The sequence below is a fragment of the Pleurodeles waltl genome, chromosome 2_2 (assembly GCF_031143425.1).
Source record: "Pleurodeles waltl isolate 20211129_DDA chromosome 2_2, aPleWal1.hap1.20221129, whole genome shotgun sequence".
In the NCBI taxonomy this organism is placed as follows: Eukaryota; Metazoa; Chordata; class Amphibia; order Caudata; family Salamandridae; genus Pleurodeles; species Pleurodeles waltl.
Genome location: NC_090439.1, coordinates 470,047,217 through 470,074,376, shown reverse-complemented (window position 1 = coordinate 470,074,376; position 27,160 = coordinate 470,047,217). Strand labels below are relative to the sequence as shown.

Genomic DNA, 27,160 nt, shown 5'->3' with positions numbered 1-27,160 from the left:
ACAATACACAGTCGGAACGAGGGTCAATAGGAGACGGTATCATTGTGCTTATCATGGCCTGTGCTAAATTAATTTCAGAAAACACCTCTGAAGATGTGATTTTTCAGAGTATCATTATTACAGATTACTCTACTGAAACTCGTTATGGAAATACACCGCCATCACTCACAATATTGACATACTGTGGAGCTAAGCTATAGATGCGATTAAATGACTTATTGGATGTTTTGGAACACGGCCTTGACAAAGTCACTTTGTGACGAAACATGTGTTGGCTGTCAAGTACGAACAACTGTAATAACGCTGTCAAGTACGAACAACTGTACGAAGACATGAATGGAATTGAGGTTTCGAAATAAAAGAAGAGTTTGCAACACAAGAGGGATCTGTCTGAAACACATGACTTTTTGGATTACTACTAAGAGTACTTTGGTTGTAATGTGTAAATGTATTATGTATTAAAGAATACATATTTCTACCTTTGGGTAGCAGGATAGTCAACCATATAGCACCATTGGTAGACACTCTGAAATAAGTTTAGTCTACCTGGATACTGTTGGACATTTATGAGAGGCGCATTCTTCCTGCCATTGCTACCCTCCATAATAAGACGTCTGCGTTATATGTACATGCATAGCTTAATGACACAAAAAAGTGCAAGAGTCCCAAATTCTAAAGCTATTTGAACGAAACACTCAATGGTACATCGCCCTTACAGAAAATATTTTATTTACATAGTGAAATGTTAATCATCCAGTCTCATTTTGTAAAAAAAAAAGAAAATGAAAACAGTTGCTTTCTTGGATGAACAAGAATACAAACAGGAACGAATTTGTAGCACTAAATATTGCACAGTATAAAAGGAACAAACATACAAAAAAAAATCACATAGTTTTGGGAACCATCTCACATTATGTATCATCTACTAAGAAACAAAAGGAACAAAAAAATTGTTTCTAAAGTAGCTCTAGGTTTATTATTCTTGGAATGACTACATCCTGTTTAAGACAGCCTAGTAACAGGATGCCTCATTTCGGCTATCCCTTGTGCAAATAATAATTAAAAAAAAGTTTTGTCAAATAATGGAATCAGTCTTTGAAATTGGCCAGACAACATAACCGAAAGGATATTAGTGAGTTCTTGACCTGTAAGTCTTAAGCCACAAGCTTGGCCTGCAGTTCCATCTCTGCGGCCCTTTTGAGTGCAACGTCCACCAGAAGCTGAAAGCCACTGAAGTCCTGGTTGAGGTCTGGTGGGGTTGGCGGAGGAGTGTTAAAGAGTCCGCTTTGCGTATGTTCCCCGAGTTCAGATTTACTGGCCTCCTCGTGGTACGAGAAAGAGGTTTCGTCGTCCGTGCAGCTGCTGTCTGTCTGCTCTTTAAGGTCTGTGGTTTGGTCCAGGTGAACAGGCTGGTAGAAGCGGAAAGGAACGTCGCCTAGGCCTGTGACCGTGGTGTGGCAAATCACAGACGGTCGCGCCAGCGCGGGCGGCGGGGAAGGTCTGAGGGTCAGTGGTTTGGTGGAGATGAAGTAGGGCTCGGCAGCAGTGGAATGGAATGAGAGGTCGTCAAACGCCGGCATGTAGGTTTTTGTGCCTGGGGGAGACTCCGCTTGGCCAGATTCCGAAACTTTGCTTGCCCTCCGCGAAATTGTAAACTGATGGGGGTCTTTGCCGTCTTTCCTCAGCATGTCTGGCAGCAGCCTGCGGCGGGCATTGATGAACCAATTGCAGACCTGAAAACACGAACAGAAGAGATTTTACTTTTTTTACTCATACACAGCAGTCCTCATTCAGACAATCCCACGAAGCAGCTGTTTTTGTGCCAAGAAGGGCTGGCTCGCCGTTTCTGACACACCTAAACTGAACGCTCTGTTCCGCTGCCACGCCACTCCTGCCTCCCTTTCGTAAGAAGAGCCCCGAGCCACCAGCATGCGCTGAAAAGCCTCTTTGTGTGCCTGCCTGTGCATTAACCCATTTACTCTTTGTTTCGCTCTCTCAGGTGAAAGGCAGGGAAGTGTTTCCTCTTGCAAAAGAGCCTCCCAGCCCACACACGGCACTAACTGATTTTCAGTGCTCAACAGCCTGTGTCAACAAGCAGAACTTGAATTACCAAACTGAAATGTGTTCCTGTTCAAATAGCTAACTTATTTCATGGGCAAAGGAGCAGGAGGAGTCTGGGCTTGGTGTTGGATTTCGGCGAATGCGTTTTCCCACCATCCCTGCACAGCGATGAAAAACATGTAGGGGTGACATCTGAGGAATTCGCCCACAGACAGCCACATGAGGTTATTAAGGCCGGCTTTTTTTCGCTGATTATATGTTGTTCGGCTGAGCCTTCTGATTATGCGTCCCAGTGCACGCTGGAACCCACCCCTTTCCTTTAGGCTTTGTTTTTCCAAAATAATTTCTGACAGATGATCATGGTGCCTGTTTGCTTCAGCAGTGCAACGGCCCTGACACAACCCGCAAGTGGCAAAAGGATAACCACACCAGACAAACGGTCACCCAGACTTGTGTTTTTTTCAAGAATGTGCCCACTTCCTGCATCACTAGCCTTTGTAAAATTCATTTAATTTGAAACGGCCACACATTATAAGGACTGGAATCTCAGAGAAGCCAACACTTAATGTAATAAAGTGACGGATGGGTAATGGACTGATTGGCTCCAAGTAGATTCTACAACCCTTCTGTAACCACATGATGAACGTTGCATTAATTTAAAAAAAACATACAAAATCAATTTTGTGACAGTTCAACAGGTTTGCATAAGTGAAGACGGGTCCCACTAAAATTACAATTTCAGAGGAGCTGGGCCTATAATAACTTGCCCCTGAAGGGCCCGTTAACTTTAATCCTACCAAAATTCCCACTAAAACCACGGACTCTTATATTGGGCACTAGACAAAAACTGTCCATAAGTAGAACAGGCACCATCCCATTTGCCTTGGTGCGTTTTTACTCCATTCTAACAACGGACTTATATTCAACACAAACATGGAAGAAGGACACACTACATGTAGTTACATTGTGCGAAATCTTGGTGTCTAAATTCTCCGTTGTGTTTACGTGTATGTGGGATAGGGGCCATATCCAAGGTGAATTGAATGCATTTGTACACCAAAAAGACTACTAATTAATCCAAATCTCGGTTACTAAGTGGAAGTACAGGACTTTTTTGGGCCCCTATCACTTAGGCTTTATATTGAAGGCTGGGTTCACAAACTCCACTACATGGCTCGATCGTGACTCTCCCAATCTTGAAACCTTGTTGGTGGAAAGACTACAAGTAACGCAAGAAAACCTAAAAAACGAACAACGGTTTTTTGAGGGTATCAAAATCTAGCATATGCAACCCCAAGCTTCCAGTGGAACCTTTAGGGAAGGGGCTAATTTCACGCAGCGGTGTTAAATATTTACCTAAGTAAAATAGTTGATACAGAGACCCTTTATAGGCCTACAAAGGCTGAGGTTTTTTGGGAAGGCTGAGTGACATCTGCCTGTGGGTGAGGTAGATTGACTTGATTTTCAAAACCCAAAACCTAGATCAGCATAGTGCTGAGATCTGGCAGCGATTAAGGATGCAGGATTCTAAAAACACCAAGCTCCAGAGACGTGCTTATATATATCAGTTTCATTTATACACTTAATTAATAACGAGATACTCACTTTAAATTCTAGATAGGCATTATTATAGTAATTGCATAGGGAAAATTAGTTCAAATTTTGTGATCCATTTTAAATGTGTATACTAGGACACACATGCACGTCAACAGCTTTACCGTCAGCAGGTTCAATGAAGACAAAGTTGGTCTAAGAACCTAGACCAGTGGTCTCAAATCCTTTCTTTACCACAAGCTTCTTATGTTCAACGAAAATCACCGTAAGCTACTAATAAATATTAGTCTATTAATAGTGATCATATAAGACACAACTGCAGTAGTGGCCCGCCATGCAAGATTACAAGCAGTGATCACCTCAGTGCATCGGCACGACTGCCAGCAGGAATGCAAGAAGGCGCTATCAATTTTGAATGTCTGTGCTTGGGTCATGCAGACTTCCCTGGCACCAAGGTAATCACATTAGTAATAAGTCTTTCTCACGCTGAACCATCTGTCAATAAACTATCAGCATTAAATATATTTTAGGAATTTCTCCAAGTATCAGGTTATCAGTTCTGGAACTGCACACATTTTTGCCATAAATACACACGTTTAAATTTTGGTATACATCTATTAATTCATCCAAGCAAACACATTTAATATAGTATGCTGGGCTGTACTCAAGAGTGCTATGTAGAGGCAGCTGCGGAACTCCAAGTAGCTCACGAGCTACTCTCCGAAGAAGACTGGCCTAAACCACGGAAGGGGCCAGGGAGTAATCTAAACGGAACTGCAGCTTGCCGACTTCTAATCATTTTTTATATGTTTGGTTTAACACAGGAGGAGTCTTCAAGACTTATTGTTACTGAGTCTTTAAAATATACATAGTGGGCTTTGGCTTCACCCACAGGAATATTTATAGCTCGCCTTACGCTAGTGGCCGTTTGGTGCTCTTTTTCGACCCTCAGTGGAGTGCTTGCATTGCAGTATAATAAGGACTATTTTAAAACCCACAAGTACAGTGAATCGTCACAGATTAAATAATTTATCACATATCTGCATTCTTTATGGCATAATCATTTTTAGTTTGTTTTTACACTACAGCAGGACTTTGTTAAGGTTTTACTCAAGACTCAAAGAGCAAGCTAAAACCACTGGCTTTGCCAATGCCTGTTCTAAAAAGGTCACACTCATTCTGCATGCCACAAAACAAAAGCGTCTTAGCAATGTTTAGTTACAAAGCACATGCTGAGACTTGCTGTGCGAAACGCTACTTGGATGTTAACCTTTTATTTAAGTGATAATGTATGAATGCAGCACATGATAAAGAGACACCGCTGCCGCACAAGAGAGAGTCCGCCAGAAGTGTGAGGAAAAACACCAGTTTTAAGTGTAGTGCTAATGGTCACCCTCTCTTATAACCAGGACATTTGTTTGATTTGAGCCTCGGTGACAGACAGACAAAAATTGAAACATCTGGTCAGCGAAAGGTGTATGACATCTCAGCCACCTAGCTCTCCAATTGTGGTTATCACAGGTGCAAGTCGGTGAGCCAATGGGTATCTATCCATATTTGAAGATTATTGTGGTACCATCCACCCAGGCACCTGGTTAGGCAGGGTAATATAATTGCCATGTGAGTGATGCACCAGGTTATTTATGCACAAGGCTGCGAGGGGGGACCTGTGTGTTATACTTGGAAATCCAACTTTTTAAACTTAAACCTGGCAATAACACGAAATCCTAGTGATAAGATTAGCCCTATCAACTCATGAGAACCAGTTTGCTAGGTTCAAAATATTGGGGCACTGCTTAGCGCCGATTTGACTCAGAAGTACAAGCGTCCCAAGTCAAGCTTTTTCCATCTGAGAATACTGTGCAGCAATTCCTAAACTTAACACAAATATAACAAGCTGCAATATATCCAAAGCACAGCCCTCCCACTCCCTTCAAGGTTTTAGAAATGTGAACATGTTTCAGGAAAGTGCACTGTCTTCCGGTAGGAAAAACAGTGCAGTGTAAGGCAGGTGGTATAGTTTATTGTGTTTATCAAATTTGTGATCCTAGCTTTCTTCCAAAAAATAAATAAATAATCAAATATAATCCAAACAAATAAATGTTTAATCAGCTTCCATCATAATGCTAAGAATTAAAAGATTCAAATTCCAAAAAAACTGAATAGAAGATCGTTCAGTGCAGCTGCTGTTCACCTCAGGCACCCTCCCCCTGAAGTTCTACTTGGCTGCCACTCCCCTAATCTTTTGATACAAAAATAGAAACATGTTCTTTCAACAACTGAACATATGCACTTGAATCAGCTTTAATTTGTCAAAATTCCTCCAGATCACCAAAGACTCGGACAGTGATTAGTGCTTCAACAAATACCCTTTAAACCTTAAAATAATAATAAAAAGGAGAATTAATGCAAAAAAGTCACTTCCTGACGGTTTAAATATTCTCAAAAAGAGGGGGCTGATGTATGAAAACATTTTTAAAATGTCCCTAGTGGAAGATTTCCCTGGACACTGCATCACTCTGTACACAACTTACTGCAGTTTGTATGAAGGCTCGTCTAGAATTAGGAAACAGGCTGATGAGAAGCGCAATGTTCCTGGCTTTGGCTATCACTCCCTAAAGAAGGTGAAGAGCTTTCTGAAACTACTTTATCACCCTTCTAGGAACAAAAACATCAGAAACAAACCCTCCCTGCTAAAATACAGCATTTGGTATTTCAAAAAATAAAATTTTAACTTGAAGTGATACGCTCGCCTTCTAGAGGGTTCAAATCCAATCTAGGATTGCAGGTGATGTAGTAATGCTTAAGTAGAAGGACTGGATGATTTTCTAAAGTGGGTATACGGGCAATAGAGTGATGGGGAACATTACAGCTGGTCTTCACTGCATTAAGAATCCTCTCTGCTCCACTATCAAAGTAGCAACATCAGAGACAAAGATAGCTGCCCAGCAGAAGGGTTATTTACCCAAGACTTCTACCAAGTGTCGGAGATTGTCAATTTCAGAACCTAGAAAATCAGGGTTTCTGTCCTAAGGGCCTCATTATGAGTGTGGCGGTCCTTGGACTGACATACTAGTGGTGGCGGTCAGACTGCCGTACTCCAGGCGGTCCGACCACCACATTACAACCCTGACAGGCGAACCTGCCAGGGGACAGCCATCCCCACAAGGAACATCGTTCCTGGTGGGCTGATGGCGGTCTGAGTTGTACTCAGAACTCAGCGCCGCCATGCTAATTACAACTCATCTTTTCGCCAGTCTTTCCATGGCAGTCATCCCGCCATGGGAAGGCTGGCGGGAAGCCAGTGCCAGGGGCCACAGGGAGAGACCCTGCACTGCCTATGCCTTCGGCAGTGTAGGGACCACCCTGCTCAGCACCATCAGAATGCGCACTGTGTGCTTTGCAGACAGTGCGTATTCCGAAAGTGCTAGTGTGCTATGGTACTGGCCTCAGCTCCCTTAAATGAGCCAACACAAATATCGTAGCACTGTTCTCGCCGGTCAGCCCAGAGGAAATGCATAATACAATATTATCGCCGGTCAGCCCGGTGGGAACATTGTAATACGCTTAGGAAGGGGGTGGCGCTTATGGTTGGGGGGACGCCACTGGTAATCGGTGGCAATCTCCATGTGAGTTTCGCGGTCGGCTCGTCTGACCGCCAAACTCATAATGAGGCCCTGAATCTTGCTTTATGGGGTAAATCTAATTTATTCAGTTTTAAGTAATCTCTCTTTATATATCCCCTTAATGGTATATTCAAGAGATTTATTACATATGGAGTTTCGCTAAACGGTTATTACAGTCCGATGTGTTTCCATATTTACTAAATTTTATGGTATGGTTGTTTTTCAATTTTCCTTTAAAAAACCAAGGCTGTAAGGAGTAAAGGAATATATGTTATTCCAAAACACTACACTCCCTCATCATCTGGCCGTAACAGAGTTCTGCCCTCATAAATTCTGCTATACGTTCTACCCATTCAGTGTTTGTTTTTCTCCCTAGAGCCTTTAATGTGTTATCCGAGTTAGAGTTCACTACCACTTTCTACAAAATTACACTACTGGGTTTGTCTCCAGTTTATGCCACTTAGAAGAGCCTCTTGTCCCATGCAGAAATCTTAAAACGTTTTGCTCTGCCCAACCTATCGCCAAATAAGCTCGGAATGCCATGGCTTAGGGTAAATCGGCCCTCAACATGGACAGCACCTGGAAATCCAAACTCCCTCGGGTCAGTGACATGGAATGTAATAGTGTATTGTATTTATATACTGTTGAAGACAAATGTATTGCAGCCTCGGTCATGCGTTATTAAATGTTTGCGAGAGACAGCATCTGAAGAAGTCGATAGTCGTTTAGCAATGCAGACAGGGTTAGGTTTGCCAAATTCGGCAATTAGAGCAAGGAGGCACTCTGGAAGCAAGTGTGTCCCCAGTTAGACCATAAACCATATTGGTCAACCAAAGCTACACAGGTTCGGTTTGCACCCCCCAGAGGCAGTAATGTAATCCTAATATGAGCAAACTTCTGACTGTGGGACCATAAAAAGAGACAGAAAGGGGAAAGAAGAAGAGAACAAACAAAAATGACAGAAAGGCAAGAGGCTTGTGAGAAGGACTACAATGTTAACTAAGGAAAGGCATATATTTTTGGAAACAAAATAACAAGAGATGTAAGACAGAGAATGAGACTGTGGTAAAAGAGGAAGAGTGAAGTACATTTGTAACTAAAACAGGATCACGGGAATGCTTGAAATATTCTGTGATGCAAGGCTCTTTATAGCGGGGCAGTGACATATTGGATCACTATTCACCATTCATACTGTTGATTGTTCACCACGCCTTAACTGTAAACTTTAAAAGACCATTCACATAAATACCTGTAGTGTGGAAAGCTGTGTTTGCTGGGAAAGAAGTGCCTTTTCTTGCTCGGAGGGATACGCGTTGTATCTGTGGTCATACAGCCAGTCTCTTAGGATCTGCACGGACTCCTTTGGTAAGTTGCCGCGTCTTCGCCGCTTCCCCGAACAAGCCGTGGAGGAGAGGTCGAGAGGTATATCCATGCCGTCGTCATCATCTGTGTCACTGCCCGATAACGTCACTACACGAGAAGCAGACAAGGGTGGCATCAAACAACGGCCTAATTCAAGCAAATTTACATTTTTTTTCTTTTTACAAAGTTTAAGCTGCTGCAACGTTTTAAGAAGACAGACAACTGAAGCAAGTGCATTAAGAGCTCTGCCTCGCAGAGTGCTTCTTCCACCTCCATTTTAAACAGGAACCCCAACATGCTGCGACTAACACCGTGCTTTCATTCTCTGTAGCTGGGTAAAAACTGGAGAAGGGGCAAGGGCCTAGCAAGTTTCCGCACCGTACATAGGTTCAAGAAGCAGGTAAAATAGGACTACAATCTGCATAAACAAACAGGTATTATTTATTTTACTTTTTCAATAGAGCGAACACAGTTTAGACGAACACCAGAGCGCTGTTTTTTGTCTGTAGAAACTACAGAGGAGCAAATGTTATGAGATATTACATAGTCCCAGGGAGTCCAGTCTTCCGAGTTCGAGTCAGGAGCCGTACAGTGCAATGAGCCTCACTAAAACACTGTTCAGAAGTTATAGCTAACAAGGGTCTGTTGAGGAGTGCAAAAGTTAAGATAATCAGGGAAGGAAGGAGCAGAAGAGAAGGTACAGCCGAGGAGGTGGGGGGTGGAAGGCCAACTCAACGAAGGAGGAATCATTATTTCATATGGCTGAGTGGAGGCGGTGATCAGAACAACGTGTTCATTCCTCGAGGCACCTCGAGTTAAGAGAAAGACTCATCTGCCAGAGTGTTTGTGGAGCAGGTTGTTCTTAAATCTCCTTTTCAAATGATGGAACAGAGATACTAATTGGATATCTTTAGCTATGCTGATCCATATTTTTCAGGAACACCCTAAGAAGTGCGTGGTAAGGCAAAATAATTGTGTGTTTTCTAAGCATAGAGTATGAAACTAGAAACCTTTCTCTGCAGTCCAGAAACTGAGCCACGAGATTGGTCCGAGATCAGAGGGAGTGTATGATGTCAGTTTGCTTAATCTGTCACTAAACAACTGCCTGCATATTTTAAACTAGAACCATATACTAAAGTTTTCGTGTCAATTACATGTCCTGGAGCCATTATTTAAATTTCTAGCACACCCACATTCCCAACACACTGACAATGGTCATCTGTGCTTGTCCCGCTTTAAGCCCTCCCTCTTGAAACTGCAACTGTACCTGTGAACTCACCCTTATTTGGTGGGTGTCGTCATCTGTTATATAATATCCACCCCTACAAAAAGGCAACATGTATCCAGTGACTTACATTATGTCACCCTCTTTGCGAACCCTGCATCGCCCTCCAAAAAATATATTTACTCCTTTCACTTTAATGGGATCACTCTCTTACCCACATAGCCTCACCCTCCACCAACATCCAACTGGTTGACATTTATGGCAACCAAATTTAAGCGATCACACTCCTACATTGGACATTAGGTCTCACCTAGGCAGCGCATGTGCTGTCTCTTCGATACATCCTGTATCTACTCTGTGGGCTTTCAGCACACCCATCACTTTTCATTGGTTCCTTTGTGTGCCTTTCCAAATGTCTTCATTTTGTGTGGTGAATTGGTGCCATTTGTTCCTCCTTTTGGTGTGTGTCTCACCCATTGAGGCTGGCCCTGCAATATGGATTATTTGGCTTCAGGACATTTATCTTACTTATGGCACTCTATTTTTGTTCAATGGTTTCTGGCTGGAACACAAGCGTTTATATTTTGAAGTGCTGTTGGTTTCTGGCTGGAACACATGCGCTCATGTTTTCATAGGCTCTGTTCCTGGGCTTTGTATAGTTTAATTTAATTTTATATTATTTTGGCACTTTGCACTGTCCTGGAGATGCCCTGTGCCCCCTCCTGCTCTTCCTCACACACACACACACGTGCGCATGGTTTACTGTATCAATCACTCCCCTGCAGCAGAGAAACACGCACGCAACATGCATCATCAAAGGAAATGCATCCACCCTGTTCCAGCTTTCACCCAGTTTGTGCTGTGCTTTCTCCAAGTACCAGCAACTCATGTGCAGGATTCCTCCCTTAGGTGTTGCGCATGAATTTTTTTTGTATATTTTTAACTCTGGCCTAATCAGACTGCATGACCAAGTATATTGTAATTGTATAGCTAAACAAACACATGAGAATGTTTTGCTCTTGAAAACTGCGCTTAAATCTTCTCCCCTGCATGTTTTTTCGCCGCCTTCATGGGAAGTCCTCACGTCAGGTGTGTGCATTTGTAACCCTTAAAAAGTGTTCACCAGATGGCAACTTTTTTTTCTATATTTGGATTTGGGATTACTTTTGTTACATTGGAAAGTACCTCACTGCTTTTTTCATAGGCTGTTCAATACTCTAGTAATGCAGTTGCATTCAGAATGTTATAGTGCTGTTGACTTGCATCGAGGCACTTGTCTTGCTGTCTGTGCATTAAAAAGCCTTGGAATGTGCCCATAAATGTTTCCTGAGGCAAGCATTTATTCCTCAATCAGACTGCACTCCCAAGTGTGTAGTAACTGTATAGCTCTTCAATCCCTGGCGGCACAGCACCCACAATAATATGCTGCATGGCTAGACACTTATAAAGGTCCCAAAGGAGAGACCTATTAGCTATGCCAATGCTTGTTTTTCATTAGTCCACACATGAAAGACATCGGTTCCACTTATATTTTATCGTGCCGGACGTTCAAAGGACAAATATTAAGCCACAGCTCTGTTGAGCAATCCTACCCAAACCAGGCCCTTCCCTCGCAAGCCCGCTCCCAAATGACATCTCCTCACGCTGTCATGTCGGCGGCAAGTAGCACACCTGGCTGACCCTCTGCTATTAATCTTGACTAACTTTTCCTGTCGTGACCGAAACGTGGGAGATGAAAACATGTGCTGGTTTGCGGCGGCATAAATGCAAAATGTATTATATGGCAATGAATAAATAAATACACTGGTAATGTTGAGCGAGGCTTCCTGTTAACGAGGAAACATGTCCAGGCCTCACAGGTGGCGCGCGGGAGGTGTGCAATTATGACACAAACATGACTGGGTAGAACAAAATGCCATAGATTGCTGTGCGGTTCCTGATTCAACATGTCCGGCGCGTTGCATCTTTACTACAGCACAGTTCGTGGGCTCATTTAGTCACAACACTAAGATGTGCAGTCTGTTTGCTTTTCAAGTGTTCGCTGAATGGGAGAGGCCCGAGGCTGTCTTGCAAACAACTTCCTACAAAAGAAAATCTGTATTCCATTGAACCGTGCCGTACACAGAAATGCTGGGACGCAAGTGAATTCATGCACAGCCCGCACCAGCCAACATGTCCGAGCTGTCCACCTTCGGCGCAGTGCGCTGCGCAGGCGCTGAGATCGCCAACTGAAGTCAGGCCTTTTAAGCAACTCTTGCCTCGCCATAAAACGCAGTGCACGAAAGAGAATAGACAGTAGCAGAGTCTACGGCAATGAGCGCTGTAGGGGTGGCGAACCTCTCTTGCAAACGGGATCGCAGGTTTACCAATCCATTGTGAGTTAATACTGGCTCGTTTATGAAACCTTTCATTCCACACCAACTGGTTGGGACAAAAACTGTGCTCATCACTTATATTTTTTGCAAGCGCATGTTAGTGGCGCTTTCTAAAGTTCGAGCTGCTGTGCTTGAAAACGGGGATTGAATGGGTTATGAAAAACTGACACAAAGAGAGAACAGCAACCCAAGGTTAAAGTGTCTGACATTCATTCTTGGTGGATCCCTGTGACAATAAATGCGGGGGTGCAAATCGAACGTCCCACTAAACACTGTCCCCAGTGACTTAGTGCTTCGAAATACCACAACTACAAAACGTCGCCCATAATCCCACAAAAAAGGGCATACACAGCCTGTACCAGATTACTTTACAATGTATATGTGGGTGTGCCAAGCGGGGCAAAGACACTTAAAGAATCACTACTGAAGAAAGGAGATGAGGCTCACTGACCTAGTCTGGGGCACAAAATGCACCCTCAATACATTGAGGACATTACCTCCACCATGGCACTGCCTCCATTCTGGCCGAACTGGCACCTATACATAGTAAGAGGCTAAAGCAGTGGGATTAGGGTGACACCTGGATCCCATGACTCTGCTCGAGCCTTGCCAGGCTGCCTGTGCATCCTTTGGCCACTTGACATCTCCTTGAGAAGCTCTAGGGACCCATCTCGTCCCAGGGGAAACCCACCCAGAGACTCAGGCTGAGCTTAGTGTCCACCTGACCTCCTCCCAGGATTCTCCCGAACGCTCACCCCAAAATCCTGTTGCACTCACTGGTAAGAGCTTCCGAGACAGAGCCAACCCCATGGACACTTCCCTGGAGGAGTGCACCTCATGTGAGGGCTTCTCTCGCACACTCTCCAAGCTTTCCAAGAGATCTCTCTCAACCAGCCTTTGCACACTTGTGTTAAAGGCAATGCCTAGCATGTCCCGAAGGCACTGCTGTGTCATGGCGGCTTGTTAAAACCCGAAAATTATTGCCAGACCTGGGAGATAGCAGGGGGACATATGGTAGGGTCATGTACACAAGTAGGTTTGTAACACCATCATCGTTTAAAGAAATACTTCACCCACAGTCAGACACCACAATCGTGCTGTATGCTGGACAAGAACACTAGCGATTGTGCAGCATAAGGTAACTTAAATAAGTCAACGAATCTGTATGCCACGTTTTCTGAATGTAGCTTCAGAAATGACAATTTGTCCCATCTCGGTCATGAGCAGGCTGAAACTACCACATTCTTATTCTGCATTTAGGTGCATCCAACGTTACTTTATTATGGGTAAAAATAAAAAGTACCTTTGCAAACCAACTTTACACGCCTGATGGGGCCAAAGTAGATGAGTTCGGCACTGTCCACTTCCGCTCTACTACTACCGTGCCCGCCTACAACTCTCCTCTCCCTACCAAAAGAAGCTATGACAAACTTTTCAGGGCAGGCAGAGCAATTAGTGGGGCGCCTTGAAATTAGCACTTAAGTTACATAGGTGCCATGTCTATATGCTGTAGGAGCCAGGACATACTTTAAGAGAACATTCTCACCACGCACTGATACACCATACATTGCTCCTAAATGTCTATTCAGTACTAAGAACTTATCACAGAAAGTGTACAAACTCACTGCAGAAACTTGCTAATGCACATTAGTGGCACAACACCCTCATCTTGTTCTCTCTTTGGAGCAAACACTGCAGGCTGCGGCTTGAAGGCCCTACCTGTGGCAGGAAAACCAAATCTGAAACTTCCCAGTGGGGCCACTTGGAGATTCACTACTTCATGCCCAGCTTAACACTTAGCTTGTGGCACAGACCTCGGTTCTAAAGAAGCTATGCTGTCACAGAGCAGTACACATCTGACCACGGCGTTATCCTCCCAGGAGCACCTCCCATTTAAGCATCATTTAATCCTGTCAGAAATGTCAGGAATCTGGTGAGCCGTGCACACGTTCTATAGCCACTACCGGCCCCATGAGGCTTCAATTACCACAGTTCGTCGGCCCTATAGAAAAGGCCTTTCAAAATAATTTTCCCATCCATTTTTTTTCTCAAATCCAGAAAGTTTTGAACCAGGCGAGAAAAGAGAGTCTAGGAAACGGTGTTAAAATGTAATTAAGGAGCATTTATCTTCCAGGAGAATTCCAATTCCGCCGGCCCAGCATGCACCTTCTAGCTGTAGCGTGCACTTTTTGAAAACTGTGAACACTTTTCAGAAACAGTAATTAAATAGCTCGTGCTTTCAACTGCCCAGTGGATCCCAGAACAGCAATCTCAGTGGTATGCGCTCCGGTGTGAGGAAATCTGTGTCAACGTGAGGTACTTACTGCTAGGCAGAGAATTCTGTCAACAGCACAACCTCTGAAACCGGATTTATTGGGTTTATATTTTGGGGACGGTTGAGAATGAACAAAGCCCATCTTTTAAAAAACGTTTTACATTTGTTTACTCAAAAGCACATATGCTAGTAGTTATAGATTATCTGGGGAGGTATTATATGTAGTGCAGACCCTTCTGTAATACTGATAGCACAGGCGGCGCCAGCAACCTCTTGAGAGGGTGTTCCTTCATCTGCATGGGGGTGCAACCCCCTGCAAATGAGGAAATCACTTTGCCTCGGTGCCTGCACCAGATTATGGAAAGGCCTAAGGCCGAACACGCCCTTAGGAGGCGCATTGATTGTGTGCCTCTCTAACGCATCTCTCTGGTGGTAGAAAAGGAGGTCCCATATACACCCCTAGACATTCTCCTGCAGGCGGGTGCAGTCACTTATTGCACCTGCCTGCAGGGGGATCTCTGTAAGCATTTTGAAGTGCAGGCACGAGCTCCTTGGTGCCATGAGGGCAGCACATTAACTGTTACAGGGCACACTGTCCCTGTTTGCGCTTGGCTCATCGGTTTAAGGGTGCGCCCAGTATATAATATGGGCCCATGGGTTTCATTACACATGGGGTGCACTGTCCCTGTCGGTGCCTTGACGCTCTTTTTGTAAGGTGCATCTGGTGCAGACTGGGCTAGTGCACTCTGTTAAAATGAATGCACTATTCCCTGGGCAGCTGCAAACTCAAGCTGCTCTGGGGGCATCACATTTAGGGCCACATGTACGAACACATTTTCCCATAGACACAGAATGGGTAAAACCCTTTGCTACATCTGGCCCTTGGTGAGGTAAGCAGAGGCTGCTGACAAGCCACACCGTGCCTCACAGTACAAGTGGCAGCCTCCGGCACTTTAAAGAGGAGACAGAAATCCCCCAGTAGGAGGGTGCAGTGAGTGACTGCACTCATGTGTACTGGGATATCTGGTGGGTTCCTGGACCTCTTTCCCCAAGTCCAGAGGGCTGAGCACAGGGGACACACCTACTGTGTACTACCTTTTTGTGGTGCACTGCCTGTGCCCCTCCTAAGGGTCTGCTTGCCTCTGCGCTCGCATCCCTAATAGCACATGGGCAAAGAGGCAAAGTGACTCCCCCTTATTTGCATGGGACCACGCCCCCATGCAAATTAGAAAACGCCCTCTCACAAGCATTGGCACTACATGTGCACCAGCATCATTACAATTAGAGAAGGGGCTGCACAACCGTCCGCAGCGGCTTCTGTGATACCATACTATGCTGCGGGCACACAGAAGTTGTGGCCATGTCTGTTGTGAGCCACCCCTCCCCCGGGGCACTTTGCATAATATGGCCCCTGATGTCTGTATAGCACATGGAGTATCACCAAGGCGGTTTTCACTTTGTCCAGTGGTTTGTAAGCCAGAGCGAGCTTGTGTGGTTGTTAGTTATCTGAATGAAGGTTTTACTATGTGGGAAGAATTGGAGAAAGTAGGCAAATGCGAGGGATGTGCTCCAATCGTGTGTTGGGTAACCTGGCATTGCTATTCAGTGTGCAAGTGTCAGATACGTGTTAGGTATTGTAGGTAGTGCATGTTTCACACACAGCTCAATCAATTATATGTGTGGTCAATTGTAGTTCTCAGTATTTCATTGCAAATGCAGCAGGCACCTTATAGAGTGGTAACAGAGATACTGCTAAAAGGGTGAAGGTGGGCAGTGTCAAATCAAAAGTTCCAGGGCGGTCAAGCTTTTACAGCTTTCCAAAATAAAGGCAGTTTGCCACTGTTTGAAGTGAAATGGTAAAGAACACCACAGTTTAGGGGTCTGGATCGAGAACAAGATGGCCTCGTTAACAAGTTTTGTAAACATGATCAAAAATCCTAATGATTACATTTGGGCAGAGGCTATAGTTAGACCAGTGTCCGTGCGGCTTCCATTGTAGGAACAATGGCTTCGAAGAGTTTGGCCTGTAGAGCAGAGGGCATTGGAAGCAGATGGATGGATGGCAGTCAGCCAGCGGAGTGCTTGTACTGCAGAAGGTGTGGTCCCTATTTTATTGGATATAGATGAAATATTGCAACTGAGCTCTGAAGCTGCTGGAGCCTATGTGGAAGATATTCGGGGGCATTGAAGTACATTGTTTATTGCAGTAGAGAGTACAAAAGTTGTGGTAGCTTACTCTCTCAACACGAATGAAAGGAAAGACTCCCCCTAGGGTGTATGAAGTGGAAGGAAGACCTGACGACTGAGTTGATCCGTGGTGCCCAGAGAGATCTGAGTCCAAAAATAACTCAGAGGTGCTCCATAGGTGGAAGGGAAGTGCGGCAAGTATGGCTATGTTGGCAAACAGCGGGTTAATTGCATGGCACAACTTAAGTCGTATTGCCATTTAGGTTTAGATGGTCCAAGTTGCCTAGTCAGTGACAAACAGTTACTAGATGCCTTACTACTTTCTCAAAAAGTGATCTCAGTGTTGTTTGTGAAATTAGAACACTGGTATATTGGGAGCTCTGTGTAAGACAATGGCCTAGGCTTAGGCTTATAATGGCTGGTATAGGACAGAAGCTCCAACATTTCAAAGACTGTCTTCCTACTTCTCCCTTTTTAAATTAGTAGTAAATTTACCCTTAGTAGGTGCAATATTCAATAGACTTACAGTCCTTCTGCCTCACACTATACCAACTGTTAAAGCCCGTCTCCCCCGTTATAGGCGGTTTAGGACCTTTTACAACCGGTACAGCCTTCAGCAGGATATATTACAACATTGGAATGTTGAGAGCTCCACTGAAGTCTGGAGTTGCGCTGGTCTTATAATGGCTGGTATGCACCTTCTGCTCCAACAATGGAATGTTTATCTTTCTGTTTCTCCCTTTTTAATTTAGAAAATTCTACCCTCAGTGGATGAAATGCCCCAATAGCCTTATAGCTCATCAGTCTCAGGCAATACAGGTTGTTAAAGGCCCTTTCCCATCACAAGACCTCGCCTGTGGCTAAGACTTATAAAGCTGGTTCAGGATAGTGGCCAGGCACTAGACATGGTTCGGGGGGGGGGGGGAGGGAGGTGAGGAGGGAGACCCACTGAAGTACTATGGTGGACTCCAGAAAGAATGAGGGAGACTAGAAGAGGTAATAGAGACATTTTTTTTTAATCAGGAAAGATGAAGAGTGGGTAACTTATGCTGTCAATGGCTGCGAACACGTCCAGCAGGATATATACCTGCTCCATTTCTGTCTTGTGGCCATCTTAGGAGCCAAGATGGACAAGTCTATCCAGCCACATCAGGAAAATAGATTAAAAAGTGATCGAACTTGATAAACGCCCTAAGCCGGAAGTATGCGGTTGCCGCTCTTTCAAATACTCTAGCCATGAAGCACTGCACTGCAATGAGCTTGTACATATAGGAGTCAATGACATCAGGTTCACTGGGATACATTCCACTGAGCATGGTTATAAGCAGTGTGCCAGCAGAGGTAAGGTGCAGGATTTCCCCAAGAAGGGGTGGTGGCTGAGGTGTGCCACAAATTCAGACTTTTAACATATGGCCACGGAAGGCTGCCTTTACCACACGAAGCAGGGGGAGATGCAAACTGATCCTCCTTGGATTAACAGCGAGCAGCGTGTTCACATTCTCAACAAGCATTTGCAATGCAATGGGTGCTGTGCCGTGTTTACTCAAGTTGTGTAGGAAATAAAAAGAAAAAAACTAGTCCAGCAACCATGCTAAAAACATGGAGCCTTGTATGTTTTCAGTAGTTGGCCGGTGCTCTCGAGGAGGGCTAAACACCGGAAAAGGCATGACAAGTGCATGCCTTTCAGTAATGAAATCAAGTGAATTTTAAAAGGTAAGCCCACGAACCAATGAAAGTGATGGCGTAATACGGGCATGGTTAAAAGCCCACATAGAGATTACAACAGGGACAGAGCGCTTGCACGCTCTCGACCCCAAAAAGAGAGCGACTCACTAGTCTACGAAGGATAAACCAGAAACATATATATATAAAAAAAAAAATGCCATCTGTTTAAATAAATTAATTGAGAATTCACGTCTGAATACACGCTTACTTGGAGTTCAAGAATGTGGAAACGAGTATTACTACTTTAGGGAGTGATAATGTCTGAGACACTACAAAAACTGACTGGTCAGTGACAATTCCGTACACCTCAACAGCGCACCTGCTCTGAGCCGGTGCAGAGGTTTATGTACAAAAGAACAAGCTGGGAACAAAGGCCAAAAGCAACCAGCCTGCTGCGTAAGGTGCAGTGGAGACTACTTTCTGTGTAGCCAAGTGACAGAGACGAGAGAGAGAGAGAGAGAGAGAGAGAGAGAGAGAGAGAGAGAGAGAGAGAGAGAGAGAGAGAGAGAGAGAGAGAGAGAGAGAGAGAGAGAGAGAGAGAGAGAGAGAGAGAGAGAGAGAGAGAGAGAGAAGAGAGAGAGAAAGAAAGAGAGAGAGAGAGAGAAAGAAAGAGAGAGAGAGAGAGAGAAAGAAAGAGAGAGAGAGAGAGAAAGAAAGAAAGAGAGAGAGAGAGAAAGAAAGAGAGAGAGAGAGAGAGAAAGAAAGAGAGAGAGAGAGAAAGAAAGAGAGAGAGAGAAAGAAAGAAAGAAAGAGAGCGAGAGCAAGAGCAAGAGCGAGAGAGAGAGAGAGAGAGAGACTGAGAACAGACCCTCGGTCATGCTGTAATCACTGCAGTTTCGGCCCCCAGGGCACACCTCCCATTCGTGGCCAGGGTGAGCTCAGCTCAGGTCTGCTGATGCACAGCCTGGGGATTTCCAAAGCGGGGGGATTTTGCGATGAAAACGCACACATTCTGCCAACCATGAGGTTATCTAGAAGAAGTCACGTGATCACAGGGAGAGGTAAACAAGTTGTATCATAGTTTATTTGCATCGCGGATGTGGTGGTTTGTGTGTGTTGGGGAGGAATAGCAGTCATTTAATGAGCAACAGGTCGGCCTTAAGTTAAAAAGTCTAAAAATGTTAGATTTTTGAAATATATAAAAAAAAGTTTTTCCCACAAACACTGAGCTCACGTGGATATTGTTATGCTTGTGATTTCTATTTACTACACGCAGATTCAGCCCCTGCTGTCTTTTCATATTATTGAACAAAGGTATTGAAAATGACCAGCACACAAGAGGCTATAAGAGGCCCAGTGAGATATAACTTACATAAACATGCCATAGGATTTCCAAGGTGATTATAAAGGGATTTGACCTTTGCACTGTAGTTACACAAGTATGAACGTGATTTATCGGTACACTTGAGCGAAATAACACGTTAAATTGACCCACATTTATTTTCACTGGCATGACATGCATATGAGTGTTCATGCATGACATAAGGTCCTGTGCATGATGACCGGCTACACCACTGAGAAACATGTAATATCTGGTTGAGTTCTGACAACAGGAAGTAGACGCTTCAGCTGATCTCGCCGCATCACACTATGCTGACAGTGACTTCTCGCCCTGATGCTGCTGGCATTCAGTGCTGTGCACACAATGACAGCGCTCTACTGTGACTACTTCCCTGATGCTAATCTACCCCTACTTACGTCCTTGAAAAAGTGACAGCGTTTGGCTCGTGAGGGAAGTTCTATCCAACATGTTTTTCGGGGATTTACATTCCCTGCAATACAAAGCCCAGAATCATCCAGTCATTTTATTTTCCCCAATGTAACTTGTCATTTGAAGTTTAACAGCTGAAAATTAACACTTGACAGACATAATTTTCCTCATACTTGTTAGTCACACACATTTCCAGTATATAGTTTTTCTCAAAGCAGCATCTGTCTCTCTTCTACTTGAAATATGTCAGACAAAAGCAATGGCAATAAAAAAAATAAAAAAAACAGCAGCTGTCAACTGTTAGCTTTCACTTCTTAAAGGTGGAAACCAGCTACAGAAACTACATTGGAAATAAATCACTGGAGGGTTATGGTAATTTGTATTGCAGGTCATTCACAGCCTCAAAATGTCTTTAGCCTCTTTAAGTCTCAGTATGGGCACAGAAACTGCACATCCGGGCTGCCAACAACCCGTTTTGGGTTTTCTTACTAGATACATTATTTAGGATTAGGATCGGAGGCAACTCAGACGTAGATTTACTATCACGTCACAGAATGCAGCAAGACAACTTGCAGCTCTGCAGTGTGTGACAGTGCAGGAATGTGCCATACCTACTAATACAAACAAGCTGCTTTTCTGCTCTCTCCCTGTGCTGGCGCACTAAGTGCAGTCTAGGTCCAACGCAGATACCCTTCAGCCATGGTGCAAGGGGGCCCGAGTTACAACCAGGATTGTCTTGTCTCTGCAGGAAGGGAACGCTTCCAGCACAAAACAATCTTCCAAGGCTTTTACCTCTTTCTGTGTGTGCTGCAGAATGCAGCACATGCAAAAAGAGGTAAAACAAGGGTAAATACAAATATTTCTCCTTGCTAAGCCTCACCTGGGAAGGAGTAGCATTTTAATGCATTCCCAGGTACACTAGTGTTGGAAAATCTGGGAATGCCCCAAAAACCATAGCCGGATGTTTAGAACGCCTCATCAACGCAAGCGAGTGATTTGTGCTGCCTCACGTTACTCGATGTGTATGTACTATGCCACACGAGGGAGCTGTGTGCGGCACAGTACATCTGACTTTAACCCTTGTGATGCCCTGCTTGACCTTGCGTGACACAATGGCAATGCAAGGGCTTAGTAAATCTGATCTTTAGTTCCCTTATAGAGTCCCTCAGGGCTCACGCGTGTGGCCATCGCTATTTGTTTCTCAGTATTTTTGTCAGATACTCAGAATCAGGAATTTGCTCTTTATAATCCGTGCAGCAAATGATGAGCACATCATCCCCATCACTTTTCCCTTCCTATAAATATCCCTGCTGGGTGACTTGTTATCGACTGAGCTGGAATTAAGCAAAGACAGTTTTGTCTCCATACTTTCCACAATCAGAGTACTAAAATAAACAGGACACTTTGTCCCTGTATATCTTGACACTAGTATGATCTCACAGTAAACCCAAAACAACTGGACTCTTGTTCGAATGCACCCTTCAAAATTATAAATTTACTTCTCCTTTAATTCTTGAAAATTCAGTGCCGCATTTGACACTGTTTTTTAAAAGAACATTATGCCGCTGTGGCAAGACCAGTCACTAACTCCAAAACAAATATATGACTGGTATGGTATTGATATCACGAACAAAAGGCTTTAAAATAGCCAAGTTCGTGTTAACTCTGCTGCTTATAATCTGACTAGTACAACTGGACGGGAGCTTATCTTCCATACCCTGGGAAACTGCAATAGTTTCCCGTTAGTGGCATAATGACGCATACCTTGCCTGATTAGGTATGAAATGTGGATAATGTCATGACAATCAGCAAGATGACAGACAATCCGGTTCTGAATAATGATGTATTTTTATCTGGATTCTTAGTGTTTGGATTTACTCACCAGGCTTCCCTCCCACATAAAAACTACTGATGTGGACACTTCTTCTGACCTTGTGATGGGGCCAGCAGTCAGTTTTCTCCTGACAATGGAGAGGTAGGTGGCTTTTCAGGTAGAACAATTATGTACAAAATACAGTTATTTGCAGGGGCCTTCAGTCAGCCTTCTTCATCCTTTGGAATTTTGAGTCATTCACATTTTTCTTCTGCCCACTAAAGCATACAGTGGGTGAGCCCATTTCCGCACCTGGCTAACTTCACAGTGAGAGACCGTTCTGAAGGGAACATCTGAACACGACGGTGTTCCTCCAGTGCCAAACAAGAATACTATGGTGATTATGCTTTTGAGGCCCAAATGATTGAATATATATATATATATATATATATATATATATATATATATATATATATAAAATAATACACACACACATATATAAACATCCAAGCACTGACAAATTTGCAGCTACTTCACACCTTTTAGCATTACCAATGCTTGTTGCTGTATGTGAGCCACGCTTTACCATCCTCCATGGGGAAATCAGTACATTTTGTGACCTGTAAGAACTTGCGAAGGAACATGCAAATTAGAATGACATGCCTCCTGAGTTGGCGAGCACACAATGACGCTGATTGTATTATCTAAAGTAAATTCACTCTTTGGTCAGTATGTCTCATCAGGCCTGAGTCGTTCTTCCCTACACCTTCCAGGTAAAGGGCTACGAAGTCTCCGGTACCCTGCCGATAACATATCGGCATTAAAATTTATCAGCAGGCGTGTAACCAGGAAACTTCCTCTCCATGCACAGCTCCAGTTGAGGCGGATTTTTTGTCCACTCAACATTTCATTCTCATTTTTTTAGTTAAAAATTGGGTACATTGCTCTGCGGGTACCTTCCAAACCTTTTCTCCACTTAAGGAAATTTAACGGAAGTTAAAACTAGTGTCGGTGGAATCCCGTTATAAGTGTCAAAGGTCAGGAGACATGCACACGCTGCCAAGTATGCCACAGCCCTTTTGGCAACAGCATTAATTTTAGGTAACCCTAAAGATTTTTATTGGGGCGGTTGGAAGTTAGAAGGAAAAACTGTCCATTTCAAGATGTCAACGTGTATTACAAAAGTAGGGTCTGACCAGGGACATAGATCCATCCGTGCGTCTAAATTTGGAATGGGTTCAAAATTTAAAAGGCTGGTCAAACTCGGGCATTCACTTACATGCTTTGGGGGGTCGACCTTTAGGGGCACAGCTGGACGCTCGCGACTGCTGCGTAAGAATGTGATCCAGATGAGCATCGTGCAAAACTATGTCTTTTCAAACTGCGGCCCCTCCGCCGAAACGCCTCAAAGTGGCCAATTATACGGGAGTTACTCGTTGCCAGCGCAGGGTGGCGAGGGATTGGTATGACAGGGCCAGGGGTTGCAGGGACTTTCCGCCTTTTCACTCCTCAAGCTTCAATAAGCAGCTGAACCAGTTTCCCTTCTCGTCTCTTCCCCCTGCGTGAACTCAACATCTTAAGTTCCCGCAAAAAAACAGAAATCTGCCGCTGCCTTGGAAAAAAAAAAATCAAAGGGGTTTTAAATTACACAAAACAGGACTCGTTTGAAAAGAGCCTTTTTTTCTACCTTCCACCACCTTGCGGGTGGGTGACTCCCACCACCTTTGTCAAGCACCAGTGGCTGACAAACCAGAACAAAAAGATCCGGTCTCACGCCCGGAGCCAAGGGGAGAAACGCAAGCCTTTGTCCCAGCGAGCTGGAGGAGGGGAGGAAAAGTTTCTGGCATCTGCGTGTTCTCTCGCCTCGTGTGTCGGTCGACGGAGGCAGCAGCACTGCCCCCTCCTGTCAGAGGCGAGCGCTGGAACAACAGAGCACATGGCTGGCAGCACACAATGAGCCGCGTGCACATGTGCACACATGCCAACCTCTGGAGCACGCACAGCGAGGAGCACTGCACGAGCACATGTGCGTCCGTTAACATAAGGGTGAAATGCTTACAATTTACTCGGCCGCCGCGCAGTTTTGATTGGGACAGATTAGAAAGTCGAAAAGCACGAAAACAGAGGTTCTCTGCTTCAGGTTCAGTTATGCGAGTTGAAGGAAAAATATTTGATTTTTTTTCACACGTGCTCACTTCTCTAGACATTGGGAGTCACGTACGTTCTGAAAGAACACGAGAAGAAACAATGTGAGTGTTATAAATTACAGGCTGCACGTGTTTCGTGAACTTGGAGGACGGAAAAGGTTCGGGGTGCAGACAGCCCCCAGTAGCCCACCGAAAACAATACACTGGAATTTCTGGGGATGGTGGGAGGGCTCAGGGGTGAGCTAAGGCACACCAGTCAAGAAAAAGTCAACAAAACAGGCAAAGACTTTTCCAGTTGGTGTCTGTTGTGCAGATTGTTTACTTGGTGTAAACGTCCTTAACTGTCTTTTCCTTCCTTTCCGGTTCCTAATAGGTTGTTTTATGATATTTGTTAACCAGAACTTACTTTAGGATTTCTTGTAAAGTGCACCGCTGCCTTCGGGGCAGGTTCGCGCTACATAAAAAAACACAAAACTCAGCAAAGTAAATATTGCTGCGCATGGACTGCTGGACATCTGTCAAAATTCACGTATACTTTGCAAAGCGCCTTTGTGCTCTTTGAGGGACGTGTACGTCCGTGGGCTGTCACGCGAACCACAGAGGCACCTTACTTTCTTTAACTTTCATTCCGAGAATGGAGAAAATGTTCCGTTTCTCGCTCACACCCACGTGCCAATTCTCAAAACGGGAAACTGCATAAAATGAATACTACGTTCAGTGTAAAAAAAAAAAAAAAAAATTGGAGGCATCGCCGAGCCCCAGACAGCAGTTGGAAAACACATGACGCATTCCCAGCCAGAAATGCCAGCGCTGCAGACAAAGAGCCCTGAACCGGGCTGTTGGGCTAGTACATGACTTTAACAAAAGAAAATATTCAACAAGTTGAAATAAGGTAAAAGATGCTCCCGGTTGCTCTTCGAAAAGCTGGGATTCGGCAGACGGGGTACGGTGCAAGAACAAAGAAAAGTAAGAAAACTTACAGGCAGTTAAGGAGGCAGGCAGTTGAACACGTTGTTTTTGACAGCGTGCCAGCAGCTTGGAGCCGCGCAGGGGGCCCGCAACGGGGCTGTGGGTGTTCTGTCTGGACCCGAAACTCGCACACAGCAGCCCCGCTTGTACCCAAAAGCCACTGGGTCAATCCACTTTTTATTACCTCAGCTCGCGCACCTTCAGTTAACCAAACGTGTCGCCGATCCCCATATGTTCTATAAGCACACGCTCGGCTCCCGGCATAGTAACCAGTCTCGAATCACTCCCCGGCAGTCAGACACAACTCACCTCGCTTCGCTTTCATCCTGCTCCGCACCTCAAAACTTTCCCCGGTCGGAAAGAACATAGGAACAGCCCGGGAAAGTTCACACGCGGGAATCCCCTGGCTTTGAAGGAGTTTCGGCTCAGGCTTGGAGCAGCAGGTGCCCTCTGCTAGGTCTGTGGGGTGCCCACGGTGTCGCTGCTCGGTGGTCTGTGGCGACGCTCCTCTCAGGGCAGCACGTGCGCTGCCAGCACACCTCGGTCTCGGCCAGGAGCTGTGCCACTACCCCCGGCGACTGTCAGAGGGAGGCGCCGGTCTGGGGGGCACTGGGACAAGCAGCACACACCAGCACCGCAGAGATACAGCAGACGACTGGCCACAGAGCCTGACTGCCTGGGCCGCTTCCTGTGTTTCCTTTCTTCCTTCCCAGACAACCGTTTGATCATTAAACTGCGGCGAGGAGGGGCAGCTCAGACTCCCGGGCTGCTTTTTTTGTTTCCCTCTTGTTTGACAGCTGCCCTCTACTTCGCCTCCTCTCCCTGGCGCGGTGAAACCGGATGAGTGCGCCCACCCCCGGGAGGAGGGGAGAGCGCAGACAAGAAAGCGGAGGATGATTCAGGCAGAAATGCAAAAGAAAAAAAGCCCACTTTCGCGATTACCATATCTTTAAAAAGCCAGGTCACAAAGGAGGCGCCAGCGCCCCTTCCACCGCTCTTCTTATTATTTTGATTCATTCTTTGTCAGGGGGAGTGGTTGAATAGTTTATGGCTTGTTTGCGCAGTGACAGAGAAAGCTCCGCTGTCACTTTTTCCCCACACGCTTCCCTTAAACTCGCAGGCTGCCCGGCCACAATTACAGAAGTTAAAAAGTGCTCGCTTCATCCTTTTTTGCTTAGGTCGGTGAAATCTTTTTTACCCAATCGATCTTCAGAATTTCGCATCCTATTTTTTTGGTTTCAGGCACCATTTATTGTTATGATACATCCCACTTAAATGCACGTGTTTGCACCGTGTTCTGTTATTGTGGATCGGCACATGTCGCTAGAGGGCAGACCCCAAGGCATTTCAGTTAAAGCTCAACACAAATAATACAGTTTACTACCATGCCTAAAAAAGTCTTTCAAGGTCCTCGAAAATAAAAATCGATTATCTGTCCCACTCGCAAATTCACCGCTCCCACGGATTTTTGGATGCAGACCTCACGAATCTTAAATAATTTTAACAAAACATGTATAAAACTGTTTTGGCACCTAGAGACGATTTTGACAGTGAATGCGTGGTTTGGCGTTTATTCGCATTAAATAGGCATCTGAGCATTAAGATTTAGGAAGCAGCCCCGCTTGTGTGCGTCACTAGTACTCTTTAAATCCACCCTGTTTTTTTTTAACAGCATCATTTTGCGTTCTGGGACGTGTAGTTCCAATAGTTACTATTAGAAATATGTGCTGAAAACTCATAGCGTGAAACGCAGTTTTGTCTTTTTTCAGGTGTTTAGTGCTTGGTAGTAAACTGTTCAGAAATGTGCGGACAAGAACTTTACAATTGTTTGAGGAGATGGGGTGCACTGTCAAAACCTGAAGCAACTGCTGACAAATGTAAGCAGGCTCTTCCTAGTTTCCCTCCCAAAAAATCTGACATTCAGCTGTAAACTGCCACGTTATGCAAAATAGGTTGCGGGGGGATGGGTGGGCCATTTAAACTTTAAAAATCAACATTGCCGTCCGTTGCACGCCCCTGGTCGCCTCCACATGGCTGCAGCTGCGCGCTGCACTCACTGCTCGGTAACGTGGCTCAGCTGCTGTTGGTTCCCCCTCACACTTCCTGTAGCCCGGGGGTAGCTTGGGTGGC

The 27,160-nt window shown here is 44.8% G+C and overlaps 1 protein-coding gene across 4 annotated transcripts; it reads right to left on the bottom strand.

Moving 5' to 3' along the window:
* Positions 1 to 706: 706 nt before the first annotated feature.
* Positions 707 to 27,160, bottom strand: TGIF1 (TGFB induced factor homeobox 1). 4 transcript variants are annotated; one of them, XM_069219954.1, is made up of 3 exons: positions 27,088 to 27,160; positions 8,491 to 8,711; positions 707 to 1,733 (listed from the first exon to the last, which is right to left on the bottom strand). In XM_069219954.1, coding segments are annotated over exons 1-3 (801 nt in total). In that variant the 5' UTR covers positions 27,089 to 27,160; the 3' UTR covers positions 707 to 1,154. The 4 variants fall into 4 exon arrangements, with proteins under 4 accessions (XP_069076055.1, XP_069076053.1, XP_069076056.1 ...); XM_069219952.1 differs by lacking the exon at positions 27,088 to 27,160 and adding an exon at positions 25,340 to 25,946; XM_069219955.1 differs by lacking the exon at positions 27,088 to 27,160 and adding an exon at positions 25,042 to 25,311.

Excerpts from the sequence above, each read along its gene's own strand:
- TGIF1 (XM_069219952.1), bottom strand. The coding sequence starts at position 25,397 with ATGTTCTTTCCGACCGGGGAAAGTTTTGAGGTGCGGAGCAGGATGAAA. Across the intron at positions 8,712-25,339 it reads CAGGATGAAAGCGAAGCGAG|TGACGTTATCGGGCAGTGAC; the intron begins GTGAGTTGTGTC and ends CTTCTCGTGTAG. Across the intron at positions 1,734-8,490 it reads CACAGCTTTCCACACTACAG|GTCTGCAATTGGTTCATCAA; the intron begins GTATTTATGTGA and ends TCGTGTTTTCAG.